This window comes from Mercenaria mercenaria, chromosome 18 (genome assembly GCF_021730395.1).
Source record: "Mercenaria mercenaria strain notata chromosome 18, MADL_Memer_1, whole genome shotgun sequence".
Taxonomy (NCBI): Eukaryota; Metazoa; Mollusca; class Bivalvia; order Venerida; family Veneridae; genus Mercenaria; species Mercenaria mercenaria.
This window is the reverse complement of record NC_069378.1, coordinates 15,046,792-15,066,841: the sequence shown is the minus strand read 5'-3', so window position 1 is coordinate 15,066,841 and position 20,050 is coordinate 15,046,792. Positions and strand designations below refer to the sequence as shown.

General features: G+C 32.7%; 1 protein-coding gene across 1 annotated transcript in view; it reads right to left on the bottom strand.

Moving 5' to 3' along the window:
- LOC123537972 (dipeptidyl peptidase 4-like) overlaps nucleotides 1–7,116 on the bottom strand; it is a 242,045-nt gene extending 234,929 nt beyond the window's left edge. The window contains exon 1 of the mRNA XM_053529935.1: nucleotides 6,550–7,116. Within this exon, the coding sequence (XP_053385910.1) occupies nucleotides 6,550–6,636 (87 nt within the window). The 5' untranslated portion in view covers nucleotides 6,637–7,116. The remainder of the gene's footprint in view (nucleotides 1–6,549) is intronic.
- Between the last annotated feature and the right edge of the window lie 12,934 nt (nucleotides 7,117–20,050).

Sequence of the window (20,050 nt, the reverse complement as noted above, 5' to 3'; positions counted from 1 at the left end):
TTTCACAGTAAAGTGCGTATATTGGATGCATGACAGAGGCATGGCAATACAATACCGTTGTAGTACCGTGTTATTTTTGTTCATTTATATAATATCCTATCGTACAACAAACACACTGTCGAAATAATTTGTGGTCTGAAATGAATCAAAACATGAATTTCCATTTTTAAAACATACCATACATATTTGTTTAGAACAACACCGCCGGAGTGACTGATATGTGAATGGCGTATGGAGGCTAATGGGTAATTCATGGAATAATTTTATCAGATACTTGCATATTTAGAAACAAATATTTGACTTTCTTGGGAAGTGTTTTTTCTTACGAGGCTAGAGATGTAGACGTTATTTAATGTAAGTAAGGTTATCCAACACGGTAACATTAGGCTTAATTATGACTAGATATTTTTCAATAGTACATGCTTACCGTTAGATCCACGATGGGCGCCTTCGGATTAATTGTCTTCCTTCGCTGTCTGTGACAGCTTTGACCAGCACATGTTGATGATGCATTCATTGTCAAAATACACCTTTGATGAGTTATTTCTTATTTGGCACTTTTTATCTTTTATTCATACAAACCATTTCACTATAAGTCTGCCCGTCTGCTTAGTATTATATCTAAACACCACATTTATATAACCATATTACCGGAATTGCTTTTTTTGTGTAACAGTTATCCACAGATTTCATATCTGTTAAAACAATTTGGATTGGAAAGTTCTATTGTGCAACGTCAGTTTCGTTCTGGAAATTGTAAATTTTGCTAGCTATATTCCAAAACTGTATCAAGACTACAGATTAAATATTTTTATAAGTTTATGATACGTTAAAAACTATATAAGGACAGATACGATTAACTATTTTCATTTCAAATTTGTAATTCATTAATATAAAAAAGATGTCATAACACTTGCCTTGCAATTTGCAGTAATCTATATTATTCTTATAAAAATTGTTTTGCTATGTAACAAAATAATTTGCATGTTAAATGCATTAGAATATCTGTAAACTTGTTACTTACAGATCTTAACGTGAACTCATCGCACATAAAATGGTACCAAGTTTAAAGCAAAAATTCTGCAAATGCCTGCATTCAACTATTTATTATCCGAATAAAATAATGTTGTTATTCCGATCTTTTGGAAACTATAAGCACACTACACCACTATATACCACGACATGGTGTGTATTTATATAATACACACTGCATAACTAATAATGATAACACTACCAAACACCAATTTATCACTAGAGAATGATAACAAAGCAAAATAGATAGAAATACTAACCATTTAGGATAAACTGTTAGTAGAACAGACTGCTATAAAGACGTATGCTTTTTTTTATCTGAGTGAACAAATTACTTATCTAGAAAATATTTCCATTTTATTAACTGACGGAACGATATTTCAGTTCGAATTTCAAAAACAAAAAGAAATTATAATAAATGTGGGCATAATGATGTAATTGACTGACTAGTTATCCTGAATTGTTAGTAGGTAGTGCTCTGCAGTTTGTCATATTCTACAGTTCTTAGATTGTAAAGGTAAATCCTGGTATATAGACTCAGATTGGTAATAGGCAAGTCTATATTGTATCATTAGTTTTGTAAATCAAAATATTGTGTTTTATTTTGGGGGCCTCCGTGGCCCACTTCGACTGTTGACTGTTACCGCTGTGGGTTTAAAACCTCGCTTGGAGAGTACAGGTCTATATCCAGCTGGCTTACCGGAGGCCGGGGCTTCTACATATTTGCCCGCCTGCGATGAAATAATGCCCAAAGTATCACCATAATTCTTCCCTTTCCAAACAAAGCTGTTTATCTTTATTTCTTTACAAATGGCATTCATTTTGAAAGGGAGACAATTTTTTCTCGACGATTACTTAAAATAATTGGAAAAAGTTGTCTCCCTTTGAAAATGAATGCCATTTGTACTTCAAATAATCGGAAAAAGTTGTCTCCGTTTGAAAATGAATACCATTTGTAAAGAAATAAAGATAAACAAATGCTGAAAACTGTTCCACCTTGTTATGCGAAATTTCACCACTCGCACGCTATCGCAAATGCATCAAAACGAACATCTGTAACTGTTCTTTGAAAATGGTGCGTTTTTAAAGGCGTTTAACTGTCCGGAAGTGGAGCTCCTTTAGGCAGTCCTTTTCCGGAATTCGATGTTTATATCAGTATACTGACACTTGTTTCGTAGAGTAATATACATGTTTTACATGCTGTTCAATTTTCATGTCAAACAACTCTTTCTTTCTATTATTTGGTGTTGTTTGATTTTTGTTTCTCAAGGCTTACTTCGAAACCTTAAACATTATAGGTAATACTTCTCCAAACATTGGTCTTATTGAGTATGGGTATGAGTCTATCAGACAGTACTCTTCTATAAACACTGTACTCTCTGTTCTAAAAGTACCACTCCGGGACAAACTAATGTGATTACCCTGAACTTCCAGTTAGTGCAGTTACGTGCTTGTATTGTATATCAAGCATCAGGAAATTAAATAATATCGCTTGCAGACATGGTTAATTGAAAACTGACAGAACCAATCCGAAGAAACCAAGCGAAACGCTGTCGTTGAAACATCGGATTTACTTTCATCTGTGAAAATCAATTCAGAAAAGACTAGAAAATAACAAAGCAGAATTGAATTATGCCATGTCCCGTATTTGTGCAAAATAAATTATATCTTAAATTAAATATTTTTGGTACGACAATTATTTTCTCTAGTAAGAAATGTTTTTGTTAAATTATATCTTCGATATATTTAATCAATTTCAAATCGTGTTGCCTTTGTCGTTACCAGTTTTGTTTCTCAGAATATTTTCAATTTGGTTGTGCCCAAGTCGAGCCTTTTCATGTTTTGTACACTATTTTGCCTTTTCACGATATAATGCCCGTTTGCAACAAATTGGAACTTCACACACTTGTTTACAGTTTTCATCTGCCATGCAACGCAATACACAGTTTAAATAACTCTTTTCGCTGCTTTAAAACATTGTGCTCATTTTGTCAACATAGCAAGTAATTTCATATAACTCTGATTTGTTTTGTTTGTTCACAACGTTATGTCTGTTTTGACGGCACAGCAATGCTTTGTAAAGTTGTCGCATGTTAAGTGATATGCTGGAATAAACTAATGCTTAGCACACTTAGTGCACATGTCCCAGAACCCTTTGTGTTTTGTCACACTGTAATATATTATGTACCTTTTTCGACTGAGAGCATTTTCTGATAAAGTTTTGAATAACGCTTCGGAAAAGTCAAGCGTTGCTGTCCTCCAACAGTTCGTCCTATTTAGGTCGGTATTTTTCCATACAATGAAATAAATATAATGATTATTCACGTGATTAAAACAATCTCACGTGAACTTTAAGCTCTCTAAAAAGAAAATGCACATTTGAGTACCTTTAGTTAATATTGAAAAATAATATCACCCGAGACGGTGCATTATATTTCTCGGGGCAACATTTTTTGCTGACAGACTCAGATGCATGTGATATTTAATAATGAAGCTTGACGAATCTATAATCCCTTAGAATAGTATAAATTTTCATCCAACTACACAATCGAATGTTTGAAAAGTGAAATCATTAATGCTGCTGTTCTCTACCGTATCATATTCCCGAAGTTACGAAACAAGAAATACGCACAACTATACTCAAAAAGATATAACACATGTCATGTCCTGTAACGTTCTAGTTAAAAATAACAAATGTTCATGCACACCGACGCATCGGTATATTTATTGCAAAATGTCTAATCATCAAATTTGCTTACATGGGAAAATTGAATATTGACAGAAGCAAACTAAATCAATCAAGCTGAATCAATCCTGAAATTGTCAATTATTTTTATCGTTTGTTAATTAGTTTTTCAGACGAACTGTTAAAAGTAATTTCATATGTCAGCGCATACGATATGTGTCCGTCTGCCTTATGATTGGTTCAAAAATTAATAAAACATATGAAAAAAAAAAACACCTAAATTAGGTTTTATTCTTGTATGTGTCAAAAGTTTGGGAATATTGCAAGAGCGGTGAGCAGTCTTGCATAAATTTTGGCTCAACAGATTTTTTAATAATTAAAAATGAATAGAAAGAGAAGGGTTTCAAAATATTTTTAATCAACTTGAAATTTAGGACCAATGTGGAGGAAAGATTCCCAAATTGATAAATACCTGATTCGAAGTTCTGGACTCAACTGCGAATAACATCTAAGATACCCTAGGCTGAAAATCTAAGGTAACATTATTAGTTTCGAAACATTATATATGTTAACAAGTTATCTATACGCTATGGATTCAACCACAAATGATGATAAACCGGGTGTTAAAACTTTTCCAAGGTCTGGTCTTTCCAGAACCTTCTTATTTTAGGTGATAAATTTGTCTCGTTTTTATGCTTCGGTAGTTAACAGCACAGTCTCACAACACATTTATCTGAGTAAGCTTATTTTTGTTTCAATGCGGAACTGGAGTTTTATGTGAAGCTCTAAGTAAATCATCATTAGTTGGTTTTGTTTGTTTCGGATTTTACGCATTTCTTTTCACCAGAATTTCAGTTATGTGCCTGGATTCTGTACTAGTACAAACCAGCAAGTAACTTCCAACTTTCCCACAAGAATCACATGTGAAGGGAAAATGATTCCAGACATAATGTCTTTTATCAAATCGTCACGGTGATTCCAGACATAATGTTTTTTTATCAAATCGTCATGGAGAACATACGCCTCGCCCGTCGAGTTCAAATAATACTTGATTGCGCATCTGCTAAAACTGAAAAGACGTGAACAATTACAATGTTGTTCTTTCAAGAAAATTAAAGGTACAGGGGGAAACTATATCATTACAATCGACAAGCTCTGTAAATAATTACTAGACGTTAACAAATTATTATCCTTCTATAGACACATATAAGACCATTCGCGTCATAACATTTGCCAAAAAATACAGGCTTCAGACCTAACTAATGAATGTATATTTGTCTCAAACGTCTGCCGGAAATACAAGCTATACATCTCTTGAGCATTCTGTCTGTATTTGATTAATGTCTGTATGAATTTCGTGAAAATTCTGGAAAGCACCTGCCTCATTCCTGATATTTCAAGACAATCTAATGTCGATGGCACAACGACATAAACTGACAAAATACGTGTCGTATAAACTTATGATTTATGAATGGCAAATGAATGCATTGAGAATGTCTTGCACTATACTCAAGCACTTTGGCACTTATTGTCATTGTTGGAAAATGTCTACATTTTCTATATAATTATGTCTTGAAGGCAACGAGTGATCATGATCATGATCTGCACTGTTCGCTATTCAGTCAGTAAATTTCAGTGAACACCCATTTGAATCATAAGTGGTACTGCCCAACCTGAATGATGGACCAGTCCATTTTAGAAATTTAGCAGGGTAAAAATTAATTAACTGTTTTGCAAACAACCTAATACTAAACTTGCAGGTAGGTATTGTTTGCTTGCGATGTGTATTATAAACTATTTCTCTCTCCACGTCATGTATCAAGCTGAAAAAAGCAATATGACATGAACTCAGCGTTGTACATATTAAGCATTCGAGTAATGATAAAACATACAGCAAAAGTCTCACACTGAAGAATTGTTTTCGTATTTACTTTCGTATCAAATATGTAAATAAACTGGATTAATAAACATTAACAATTTCATGAAAGATTATATGCATCATGGTATTTGGCTACCTGTAAAAGTCAAAACAGGAAATGAATTCAACTGGACTGATATATTAAAAAATAAAAGGTTAAAGTAGATATCGGTTAAAGTAGATATCGGTTAACCTGTTACAATAACTTCTGTGATTTAAAATCGTCTAACTTTGAGCAAGGTCTTGCAAAACGAATAAGTTGTGAAATACCGTATGTTGCCGCTCACAGAACATCCAAATCCAGGCGGTGGACATTATATATTAATTATAGTTTTGTTTCTAAATTACTATAATTATAAATATAAATTAAAAAAATGACGCTTCTGAATCTGAGGTTATAGCCTTGTTAAGTTGTAATTCTTTTTAGATAAATGCGCTTCACCATTTGTGAAAACATAGATTTTCCATTTTAAAAATATCATAAAGGTACCTCAGGGTTCTATTAAAAGCTTCAATAATCTAAAACAAAGTCTCAGTTGACGGACTGAGCATAAATTCCATCCATAACAATATAGGAATAAATCAGCAATGAATGAAGTGTAATTAGTCCCCATGGAGATACCAATTATTTGTCTATATATTTTATTGCTAAATTTGATAAAAATGTTATTTAACAGAAACCGCAAACCTGATCACAACTTCACAATTTATATTTGTTAACGTTACTAACAGAAAAAATGCTCTGGTGTCTTTACATGCAAAATAATTAACGTATTGATATGCAAATGTTTTCTTAATTGAAGCTACCACTTTTTCTTTTATGTGATTATGTGGTAAATTAGTACAGAGAAGAAAAAATCACATAATTTGAAAGAAGAGCTATGTCTGTTACAACAAACACTGTCTTACTTACCTCCAAATCTGTCGTCTGCTGTCCCTTTCTCTTTTTGGCTTTGTGAGAGGGCGACTGTTTAACCGACACAGAAGTTGAAGCATTCATCTTCTACTTTGTTACTAAAATCTTTAGTTACAGTTAGTTATAAATATTTCACACCATGAACTGAAAACACATAAATATCAAAACTCAAAGATAGTTTTACTATTTCCCACGTGTATTTTCACAAACAGAGTAACTTAAGTCTAGGATTCAAACTTGTTCGAATATTGCGACATCGCCGCCAAATACTGACTTAATCCAAACAATTTTTTTTGTTCTGTTGATATAGCATCCAATGAAAATTGCCGAAGTAACGCCCATCTGCCTATCTCCAATATCACAGATGAAATGTCCTGTTTTGTTCAAAGAATCGGATCCACTATCAAATATGTACTTGTTTGTCTTGCACATTAATTGCGTCACAAAATTAGGCGCAGCTAACTATAACACATCCATCACACTATGCATTTACAATTAATTATTTATCTTCAGTTTGAATGAGCGATTTCCAGTTTATTTGCAGCGCTAGAACTTCTACATCATATACTGCGATTTCAGCGAACATTCTGGAAATAAAATGATATATGCTGTTACATTCATGAGTGGGTTTGAAGTAGTTGCATGCTCTGGAATGTCTTTCAAATACAATGTACTATGGCTATATCAAATTTACTGATGAAACTTCTTTAGAAACTCCAATTTTCTTGGGAAATCATGTTGTCATAGATTAAAGAAATATATATATATATCAAAAGCAGTTAGTGTATTGCCTGTATATTGTTAGAATTTTCATTATAGAGGAAATTAATAATCAAGGGAATGTGTTGATGTACGTTTGAACAGTAGTATAATATTATGTGCTTTCTTGCTGAGAGCACAAGCGGAACGAACTTGCCTATTCTTATTAGAAAAAAATATCATAAAAGGAAAAGCAAATAACAATAACAAAATAGCATGTTAGCAAATACTGAAGGAATATCTCATTATGTTTATGTCAGTTTTTGTTCACAAGTTAGAATGAATTTTCATTTATTAGGGATGTAAAATTAAATTATTATGCTAATTATGTCGAAAAGGAAATGCAAAGCGTAATACGACGTAATGTAAAAATAGCCTTGTTTAAATCACACTAAAACAACATACAATTAACTGATATTCAAAACTCTTTAGTTCTCTTTATTTTTATGAACTGTTTCATTTTTAACCGTATGGTATTCTGACATACATAATGTGCATGTTTCAATAACTTTGAATATGTTAAATATGTACAATATGCGTCTTGCATTGAAATAGATGAATTTGGGACATTAACCTTAAATGTTGTAAACCATCACTATTTTAATTTAACCAGACTAAATGTATAAACCAGTAGTGTTTGTAGAGCTTCATTCACACTTAAATATCACATATAACAGTAATTTGTAAAAACAAGCTTCCGTTTTATTTTATTTATTTATATATTTTTTTGCGGGGTGGGGGGGGGGGGGGGGGGGGGTGTGACCGTATTTCAGTTATGTAACGGCGGGCAGTTAACCTAAACCTGTTCTCCGTAAGTAACTGCAAATGCATCCGCATGAATCAGAGGTCGAGGACGAATGATTTCAGACACAGTGTATTTTACCAAATTGTCACGGAGCCCGAGGATCGAACTCACGACCCCGTGATCCGTAGATCTGCGCTCTCCTTATTGAGGTAAGTGGGCGGGCTTTATAATAGTAGTACTAATACAGTATAGAACTATACGTGCAATAGATATTTTTCAAAGATAACACACGGTACTTTTATGCTTGCAAACATGTTAATTTATGTTTAAATAGACGCTATTATAGTCGTTCTTTTTTTTTTAAATATGAATTTTGGTCACGACTCTGATATATGATCAGTTAAATTCAAGTAAGACTCACGTGTTTTTAACAGAAAGGGAGAAAAATTATAATAAAGTCTGTGTGTAATAAATGCTTGTTGCTGTATCTTTCATTTCAATCAAGTAAAAGCAGACGCAGTTGTCCAGAGGTAAAAGTTCAAGTTTCCTCACTTCCGTTTGAAATTCATAAATTTGGAATAAGTGTACGTGTTTTACACCTCGCACGCTAAAGGGAACATTCTTGAACCTAAGGGGTTTTTTTTTGTACTCTGCACTATAACCAATTACACACTTTTGGAGGAAATGCAAACACTGGATTCCGGTGGTAACTAAAAATAAACGAACAAACATCACTTCTGGTAACAGTTCGATACTTATATTATATAAGTGACGTTACCAATCTTGTATCGCTGACGGGAACCATGTCAGCGTTTTCTATTTATTTTCATTCAATAAATCAAACATAATACACACTTCTACGACATTTGTAGCTCGTAAAGGAGTAATCTGGCATTGTAACATTAATTATTTAAAACTTTAACAGCCGCGACGGTTCCATGAAGACGTTTAAGGCGTTTGTACTACCATGTTGATATGATATCACCAAACTTCACCACACATTTAATTTTTACGTATACATTATGAATTTACCCCGATCATTGGATATTTTTTGCATTGCTTAAAACGGAATTTGACGCGACATTTTACTTGCTTTACTGAGTAATGATTTCATTTGATATTTGTTTTATAACAAAAACAAGTAAAACACTAAAGTCTTATGGCATTTGTAAATGTAAAGTACAAGAAATATTATTCAGTCCCAAATAATAAGTAATTTTCTTCATGTTACAAGATTCGAATTATTACTGTTATAATTCCAAAAGTAATTGGCAAAATGAAATCTTTTTCAATAATGTACCGCCCTAAGTTTTGAACAATTACAATGTTTCTAAAACAGCAATGTCTTAATAATCATTCAACGCCAGTCTGACCAATGACGTATGTTAGTTCACGTTTTAAGGTAGCTGACCTGTAATGACTATCCGTAAAATCCGGAGAAACCGCAATATGAGAATACTGTATTTATGGATCACTAGTATCTGAAACAGGTTATGTACAATATGTAAGGTGGCGGATGTGAGCATCAGACATTTTACACTGCAGTTTAGTAAATAAATGGAATGCACGGAAACTGAGCTTTCTTCCCAACACACTTTAATCTTCAATAGGCTGATAGCGGTACTCCTGACTCTCCACATTTATTAATTAGACGCCTTCTTAAGAATGCTGATTTGAATGGAAATTTCTTTTTTGTGCAATACAATTAGTTGATAAAAACACATGCTCTTCTTTTTTTTCAAAATGTTAAATTGACAGATGCAGCTAGAAACATGAAGACAAAATACCATATATCATTATTTCTGTCCCAGTGAAAACATGACGCAAACAGCTGGTCATCTAAAAATTGAAACACGACAGTTCTGCAACATCAGCAACTGTCATTAACAAGTATAATAATTGCGAGTATGTCCTAGGGCCCGTTTTACAAATGTTCACAGGTTTCATCCTAAGATCTCTCCTACATTTGTAACTATGCACTTATAAAACACATTTAATAAATATGACATAACTTGTATTCATTTAAACAGCTTTTAACTTTTTCAGCACAGATTCTAAGACAAGACAAATGTAAAATATAATCTACTTAAATGATATCTGCGAAACGCCTTAATCCTAAGTCAAAGCATATTATATATAAACGAGGTGCGCAGTTATTGGTATGCGTTGTGAATCTTGACATTTTTCGGGAATTTCCAAATTAAAGTCGATATGCCTCAAACTGAGCCAGAGAAGCATTTATTAACTATACGTTATACTAGTTTTCAATACAATACTTAATTTATTTTTATCTTTCGGACACTAAGCGGTGGCAACTTATCAATACAGTTCACAAGAAGAGAACACACGAAAAGGACTCATACTATAAAATTAGACCCTTTCATGTTTATATTCTTTCACTTTATTCTTTGTTTTGAGAATATAGTTACATAAGAAATTGCCATAACAAATATATTTCACATGTTGGCCTCCTGACAATATCTACTTTAAAGTTACAGCATAGGATCGTAAATGAACACTTGAAACAAAACAGCATGCATTTGTCTGAGGTCTACGCAAACAGAGAAACATACCACGGCATTTATATATAAATAATAACAAATAAAAGTTTTTTGGTATCTTGTGTTATTTATTATTTGAACAGGGTATCTGTCTCTTTTAGAAAGACAGCCTGCCCGTAGCGGGATCACGCGATATTGTGATTTCTTATGAACAGAAAAAAGGTTTGTAGACTGGATGCCTTAAATTGACGTGATATGTTAACATTAATAACGGACACTTTTCTTAGAAAGCCGACAGACGGAGGCGAACATTTTAATACAGTTAAAAAAAAGTCTCCTTTATATTTTCAGTATTGTGCTAGGCCTAAAGCAGGAAATGTGAATGCAGCAAAATGATTTTTACGTCATAAAACTTTACTTTACTTGTTATATCATAAAACACTCCACCGGCATTTAAACAAGTGTGTATAGGTACATATGCATTTACTGTAAATCTATTTCAACTTTATTTGAATTAAACAAAAAGAAGTTAATAAATGATGATGTATAACACAAAACCATGTAATTACTGGCTGAATATATCTGTACAAACATTGATAGCGCTTCATAATATTATAAGAAAATAAATGAGTATGATGCATTACTATTTCCGAAAAGCTAACTTAAGTGATGAATTATTTTCACGTTTACATTAAAAAATGTCAAGCTTAAACGGTTTGTTGACGGAAAAGTTATACCCTACCGTCGTCTAAGAATGCAGATTTAATGAACAGTATTTGGCGATTTATAATGAAATGTTGATACGAATAGCATTTCCACATGGAAACTCTGACATTATTGGAGAAAACAACTAATCTAATAAAGCTTAAACAAACATACAATTATATTTACTCTACTGAAATCAGCTATTATACAACAGCACGTCTGTTAATTGAACAACAAATAATTCTAAAACAGCAGGCACTGGCATAAGTGATGGTAACAATAATGTACCAATACTGTCAACATCTACTATAATTCACAAAATTCACAAAAATTATCTACAGAGTTAGTAATAAGCCCTGCAACATTCCTGAAGTTAAAACAACAACAAAAACATTCAGATTTTGACGCATTTCACTTCACTATTTTGTCCAGGTATGCAAATGAGAACTTTGAATATTAATGTCATCTACGTGAACCGTAGGCAAATATTTACTGTAAGTAAAGGTTTAAAATTGTAATTTCGGCTTAATTTCTTTTACATCAAATTTACGAACTAAACCGCATTCGTTTTTTTTTCTCATTATCTTTAAATAAAGTTATAATTTTCTATCAAAAAAAAAAAAAAAAAAAAAAAGCAAGATTTAAAGCAAAGTTCAAATTCTGATTTTCTGGGTACCTTTTAAAACACACAGTTGAATTAGTTTGCCTTAGTTGGCGCCCATAAAAAAGTCTCCCCATACTTAGATTATTTTCTGGTCCTTTGGGATAATAAAGTCTATTTAATACCTATTTAATGTTTAATAGAATCCCGCTAAAGCCGACGCTAGGGGCGTGAGAGAGTGTTTCCTATTTCATTACCTTTGATGAACATACTAAATTAAGCCGAGTTTGCTATTACTTTACTTTTTTGCATTCTGTGCTTCCAAGGTATTTTCTTATAAGTTCAGTTACTGTATGAGACACAATAAATCTCGCGTGATCTTTTTGTAGTTACTCATTTTGCAAGAATAACCGTAACAGTATTTTGAGTCGAAATTACTAAACATAATGTTAAAAAAATCTAATCGGTGTAATTAGTCGCATAAAAGTTAATCTTCAGTTTCGTACATTAAACCTCTGCTAATGAATGAAAAAGAATCATGGACCGTTACACCTCTTAAACTTTTAAGATCTTTTAACCAATTTTGATAAATTTTGATAATATGTGCTATCCGGGAAGTTGAGAAGATGTGAGAAAAAGAAAATAGAACAATATGCAATAGCTTTACTTTCAGGTTCATGTCTGAGGTCAACAGATAAATACGAACCGAACTCATTTCTCTTAATTTATTCTCACCTTCTTTAATTGATGACGAAGTAATCTGTCTTTTTCGTTGCATTTTTGTCTGAGACAGTGACGTAGCTGTCACCTTTGGAAATGAAGCATATGGCTGAGTGTCATATAAGCAGGCACTGCTCATAAACAGACAATAGCTCCGTACAATTTATGTTTTGAGTAGAGTAACTGTAAGAAAATAAATAAATAAAAAGATATTTATATACTAGATACTATTTTGAGTTACCCCCGTACAGAGAACTGTATATAACAAAAAATTGTTATTTATGTTGATGTAATTGTTATTCATGCTAATATACATCTTCAGAAAAAGTCAGTATTTATGTATAGTATTCAAACTACCCAGTTTGTATATATCATACCATGTATTTGTATAATCATGTTGTTATACCATGTAATTTTCATGTGTGTAACCTGATAGAAAATAAAGGTATCTGTCTGTCTGTCTGTCAGAAAATAGACAAAGACTACATTTTTTTTCATTACAATAACAAACTATTGCCCTTTTAAAATGCATCCAATAAAAAGTGAAAGATAAAAGGTAAGTGTAGAATTCCCGGAAGCACAGAACATCCCAAACTCAGCCACAGAGCTATGCATTGCAAAGCAGGTTGTACATGTGAATGCAGAATGATATATTTTAGCGTAATTTGTTATATTATGTTTGATCTGCGAAATTCACATATTGTATTTATGGTATCAATACAATTAGAGATTCTAACGAAGAACGAACGTGTCCATAGTTTCCTATATAGCATTTTTAATGCAGACTGATAGAGTGTACGTGCAGAAGATTATTTGAAAATGTGCAATTTCTACGATGGAAGCTTTCTAAATACGAACTATTGATAGTTTCGGATAAGGAATGCTCTCAGGTTTGAAATACATAAAATTTCGAAAGTACGAATATCAAAATACTTCGTGTGAGAAAAACCTATATTCTATTCTACGTTTATTTATCTACTGTCACCTTAGGTTTCTTTATCAATAATGCTTTTATTCGTAATTATCAGAAAGGTTTAAGTAAAACAATAACTGTCAAGTCAAGTATTTGGTATATCTGAGCAGAGTTTTACCTAGCAATTTCTCTGTTTTTACAATAGAGTAAAATGGACTTGGACATTCCTGCAGTTGTTTTTTTTTTACAATATTATAAAACATAAAATAGCAGAAGGAAAAGGACAACCGTAAGCTTATTAGCTTTCTGTCTTATTCCCTTATCTCAGTTGTTGTATATTATTCATGTAATGACTAAAAATAAATAAAATATGTTTAAACCAAAATAGCAGAAACATTTTTAAAACAAGACACTTTAAATGCTTTATGCACGTCCGATTATCTTTCTTTGTCTATTATACATTATACATGTATATATTATACAAATATTTAATTTCTGTTTTGATATAATAACTGATTTAAAATGCTTATGTATTCTTATCTTTATTTTGTCGTAATGTTACTCTTAAATATTGAACACTAATTCCCCTACATCTGTTCTAATAAATTTAGTATTTCTTCTATTAAATTTAGGCTAATATCATATCAAATCTTTGTATACAGCCTAAAACAAATCAAATGATCATAGACTACATATATATATGCTATACATGTATATAAGGGTTTGTTTTCGACGTGTCGTATCAAGTAATACCATGTTTGCCTACAGAACGTACAGAAATGAAAATATCTTACCTTACTCTCATGTAACTCTGAAAATGGCTGTTCATGGTTATTCCTTTATGATCTTTGTCGTTTGCTTTGTGTACAAAAACATAAAAACAACAAGGTCATGACTTAACCTATGAACTTCGAACACAATGTTTGTACAAACTAGCTGTAAATCTCTGAGAGCTAAGGACATACAGTCATGGGTATCATGTTAATTTACAATTGTATATTTTGACACATTTATAACATTTGTAGCACTAAACTTGTACACAGTAGAAAATGTCTGAAACAATAAAGCCAAAGACTTGGAACTCATTACATAGAAAACTCAGCACAAACACAGCGCCTCATCTGTAAACTGAATAACATGCATCTTTCCAACAGCATTGTCATTTACAATAATTTAAATATTTCTCTAAACTGTCAGGTCGTATTACATATAACACGCTTTTGGTGCACAATCATCTACAGGTTAAATAACTGGTTTTGACGTGAATCTGGAACCTCTCCAAAATGATATCCGTCATGACAAAGACAAGAGGAACGGCTTGAGAAGTCGGAATTTATCAAAGTTTAGCATCAAAGATATCCAATGGCCATCTTCCACCAAAATAGTTAACATTAGATGGCGGTAATTTTCGTTAAATGCATTAAGCTTGACTAAATATATAAGTAAATGGTGTTTGTAGAGCAACATTCTCAATTAAAAACGTTGAATAACAGTCAATTGTTAAAAAGATACTTACAATTATTTAGTGGTAGTACACGACTGTACTGTATTTAGCTATACATATATCAAATGCACAAAAGCATGTCTATTGTAATTTCACACAGATACTACGAATTAATTGTTCTGGCGCCAATTTCACGAAAAAAACTTACGTAATTGTTTAGCTAGGTCTGTTGTTTCAAATGATTGTGTTTTGCCATTAATTTTATGTGTCTTCAATATTGACCTTTTCATCTGTATCAGAACCTTATATGACTATTTCATAGATCAAAACACAACAATTCGGAATTTTACAGAAAACTAAGTATAGAAATAAGAACAATACTTAAACAAATACTTAAGTTTGTTATATCGTGCTTAAATAGAAATATCATATTTGCGTGACTGAAATAGGTACTGTAGACAAATACTACTAACCACAACGTAATTTAGCTAAAATATATTGTTATAGAAAAAATCAACATGAAATAGCAATAATTTAAGCCATAGCACGATTTTAAAATAACAGACTTAACTAAGTAATTACTTAAGATTTTTGGTGAAATTGGGGTCAGATTTTCAAATATTGATTTGGATCTAATGTACCTTAAAAAAAAAAGTTCCAATAATAATAATAAACCGGGCGAGATTTTTACAATAATAGGGTTTTGTGTGTAGTGCATTCAACAACGTATCAAAAACGTTGTCAATAAGCTGAGATACACATGCAAATTGAGATAAGAGTAATGATATTTATTTAGATGCTATAGTTTGTAAACGCATCCTTGTTCCGAAACTTGTTGAACTGACAAGTAATGCCAAAAAGCACTGTCAAAAAATGAACTGCAAACTCGTGATATGTTGCTTCGAAAACTAGCAAAAACATTTAAAGTGACCAGCACATTTAAAGTTTCTTGCAGTGTGAAATTGTCGCCTTCATTATAGCAGATATCTATGAATATCAGAAATCTATGAATATGATATATCTTATACTTCTAATTCATTTAACTGGTTTTAAACTATAAGGACCGTCTTATGCCAAAATAGGATATTTAATATATGCACAAACGTTTTTAACTATACGGTTGAAACTCGGTATCTCAATTTTTAAGGGATCAGTGACTTACTTTAAGATAACCGTAATTGGACTTTAAATTATATTTTGTGCACTTTTCTTCTGAAGGGGACTTGAAAATATTTCGAAATAGCCGGAAGTGTGAGATAAGCGAGATCGAGATATCGAGTTTCTACTGTATATGCTTTTTTCACAACTTTGTCGAAGACGAAATTACGTTTGCACTTAAATACAATTTCATACAACACACAAGTATATTCCGCGAACATCCCATCACAGTACCATTTTCAGTATTGTTAGCTTTAAAATGAGGTAAGGCTGTAAATGTAATTGCAGAATTATAAGCAACCATGTAGATACACAAAACAAAATGACAAATTACAACTTATTATAAGTTCAAACTATGTATGCATAGTCCATTGTTTGAACCAGCATTGTCTTCAGCAAGCAAACTTTAGGTGAACTACTTGCAATATTTATTGACATCTAAACAGCTAACAGACTCAAAGACCAAGTCTGATTTGACACAAAAGTTCTGACCAGATTTCATGTATATATTGTCATGATTTGACTTAGTGTACTATGTTTTATTCATATGACAAATGTTCGCATTAGACCAGAATTCATAAATAATTATGTTCTGATTTTTGCAAGCAGAAAATGTGGTTTATAAAGATGTTCTAATAGATTTTATTAACTATCAGAGCAGCAGCCTTTAAGTACAGCATGGCGTTAATAAAAAGAAACTCCTAGTGCTTGGTCTCAATGCTACTACATTTTTCTAGTTTCATTCATGGCGTATAACAGTGTTAGGCTTAAGCCGGTGCAAGGAGTCGTGAATACCGTTGCACACTTTATTACCTGTCGTGAACTGACTCAGCCAAACCGAGTCTGCTATTACTTTGTTCGGTTACGTTTTTCCAAAGGATATGCATGTTGTTTTTTTCTACGATTTGTCCTGGGACCTTTTTAAATCTGTATATTATATTTTAAGAATGTATGTTGACAATTATGTTTTATCGTTCGATCAATTTACCTTGTGATCAATTCCAAATGACCTATTGTCGATTTCGATTTTGACTCGGATTTGATGAAGACGAATAACTTTCTAGTTTTAACTCCAGAGTGTTAGCTAGTGTTCAAAAGAAATGTCGATACTTTGACTTAGTGATCTAAAATTGGACTGAACCTGAACCAGTTTTTTCTATGACTGAATCAAGCGGCATGGTTTTAGACTTACACTGGTCTTAATGTCAAACTTAGCCGGAAATTGAACTAGATTATTGCTCATCTGATTCAATAAATGTCCCCTATCGAAAGGGGCATTTGCCGTATTTGCTGCTGTAGCAACAATACTATTTGTTTATAAATTTAATAATCAATTTATTTATTTATCATATTTATTATATTGTTGGGTTTAACGTCAAACCGACACAATTACATGTCATATGGCGACATTTCAGCGTTTGATGGCGGAGGAAGACCCGAGGTGCCTCGCCGTGCAATAATTTTTCACGGGAACACTCCTGGGTAAGACCTACCGACCTTCCTTAAGCCAGCTTGATGGCTTTCTCACATGAAAGAATTCAACAGCCCAAGTTGTCTCGAACCAAAATCGGTAACAAACAGTTTGTACTCTGGTGAGCCAAAACTAGTTGATGTCATTGGAACATAAACTAACGTCAAACTGCGTTTAGACTTCTTTTACAAGAGACAACTGCATTAAAAATTTTGTGATGTTGTTTCATATTCGTTTGAGACAATAGCGATTTCCTAGATACCGAAATAACTTAATTGTTAATAACCTTGTGGTAAAATAATGTTTCACTAAGAAAGTCAATAATGATTATGTTAAATACGCGCTAAACGTTTGAAAAGTCGGACAATTTCGAAGTAGCCGTTATACACCGGCACTAGACCAGTCAGAAAATGCCTCTGTACATGTGATACCCTACCCCTAGGTATTCTATAAGAACCATGGTCATGAACGGGAAAGTGCTCTAACCCATTTCAATCGTACAATTCTCACATAAAACGCGCAGTTCGGTGAATGGATACCAAACATATTAAACAAGTGGTAATTTATTTTCCATCGTGCACCAATCACATTGTCTCGATATTTCATATTGCAGAGATACTCCACATATTTTATGCTTTCGTCAACGTTACAGAAAAAAAAACTTGAGTGAACTTCCCTAATGAACATCCAGTCTAGAGGTCACAGCAGTGTGCACATGTTAGGCGAAATGTAAACAAACAAATATTCACAGTTTTACAAGAAAACTTGAAATGATGAATGAGCTTCATTTAAGAAATGATTTTGATTTTGAAGTCATACATTGGTATACACCTGTATTGTTTATTTAATTCATATTGCACATTTATGCTGCATATATACACATTTTAGCATACACGTGTAGTTAAACGACGACTGACATATATTTTTACATCAACCAATCAGAAAAGTTTTGTAATCTAGACCGGAACTTCACCAGGGAAGTTCAACCAAGTTTTTTCTGCAACGTTGAAAAAACAATAAAATTTGCGTTGTTTTTCTAAGAAATATTGAAGAAACCTGACCGGTACGTATACACAATGGAAGAAAAATGACTTGTTCAATATCCATAGTACACATTTACCCAACTGTCCGTTTTAGGTATGAAATGCGCGATTGGCTAGTTTATTTTCCCGTTCATGGTCATGGTTCTTATAGTATACCTAGGGGTAGTGTATAACATGTGCAGAGCCATTTTCCTTCTGGTCTGGTGCTAGTGTCGTTATTACTCTGTTTTTAATCAACTTCAGCTTCATGTATTACTAACATTTCAACTGTGTAAATGCACGATACAGATTTAGTATGACATGAATAGGTTGCAACTGAATATTTACCTGTATTCAATCTAAATTTCTTGAGTGCAAAAATACAGGAAATACTCTATAACAGTCAACAGCTCTGTAAACTGTATGCATTAATTTAATGTTATATTGCATATCACTTGATATAACTGATATCATGATGTTTTGTTCTAGAATACCCATAATCCTTAAGGCAGCAAGAGTTCTGTACATGTAAGTAAACGCACAGGCAACGTTTTCAACAACAGCAGTCATTAATATTTGTAACAATGTCGAACATCCTCTAGACTGTCAAAACCTATTACATGTAACAGTGCATTTGCACAATTATTATATAGATTTTATAATTTGTCTTGACGTTTTAATGGAAGCAAAGAAAACAAAATCTCAAAGTAATAAATAGAAAAAGTGGAAACTCCACAGGTCGCTCAACACAACAAAAACACAAATGTTGCAGGCTCGGTTTGACTGAGCCTGTTCATGGACGGTAGTGGAAATGCATGCTAACGTTCACGCCCTCTAGCCCCGGGGAGCAGAACTCAACATTTACTCATGTTAAAAGTACAAAAAACACCCTTTCGATATCTCTTTTTAAATTTGTTTTTACGATACTAAACATGAATTGAGTGGAAACTTAGCATCTTCCATTTCTCTAGAAGCAAAATTTAATCGAAATAGTAACTTCTGGAAAAGTAAAGTGAGACGTCATCACAATAAATAGAGTTTTATAATTATGCTGATGTTATCTGCAATAATTGTCGTTAATATTTATAACTAATGTGGAGAACCTTTAAGTTAGCAGAAGCTTGAAAAGTATTTGCACTTAGTACAATAATAATCTTATAATGTGTGTGCCATACAGTTATCCCTTAACAAATTTCAATTTTTACGCCCCCCCCCCCACACCTCCCTTCGAAGAAGGAGGGATATATTGTTTTGCTGATGTTGATCTGTCGGTCTGTTTGTCTGTCTGTCGGTCCGTCCGTCCGTAGACCAATCGGTTTCCGGATGGTCACTCAAGAACGCTTAGACCTATGATCATGAAAGTTAATAGGGAGGCAGAAATTCTATTGATTTTGAGATCAGTAGGTCAACGGTCAAAGTCACAGTGACCCGGAACAGTTAAACCGTTTCTGGACGATAA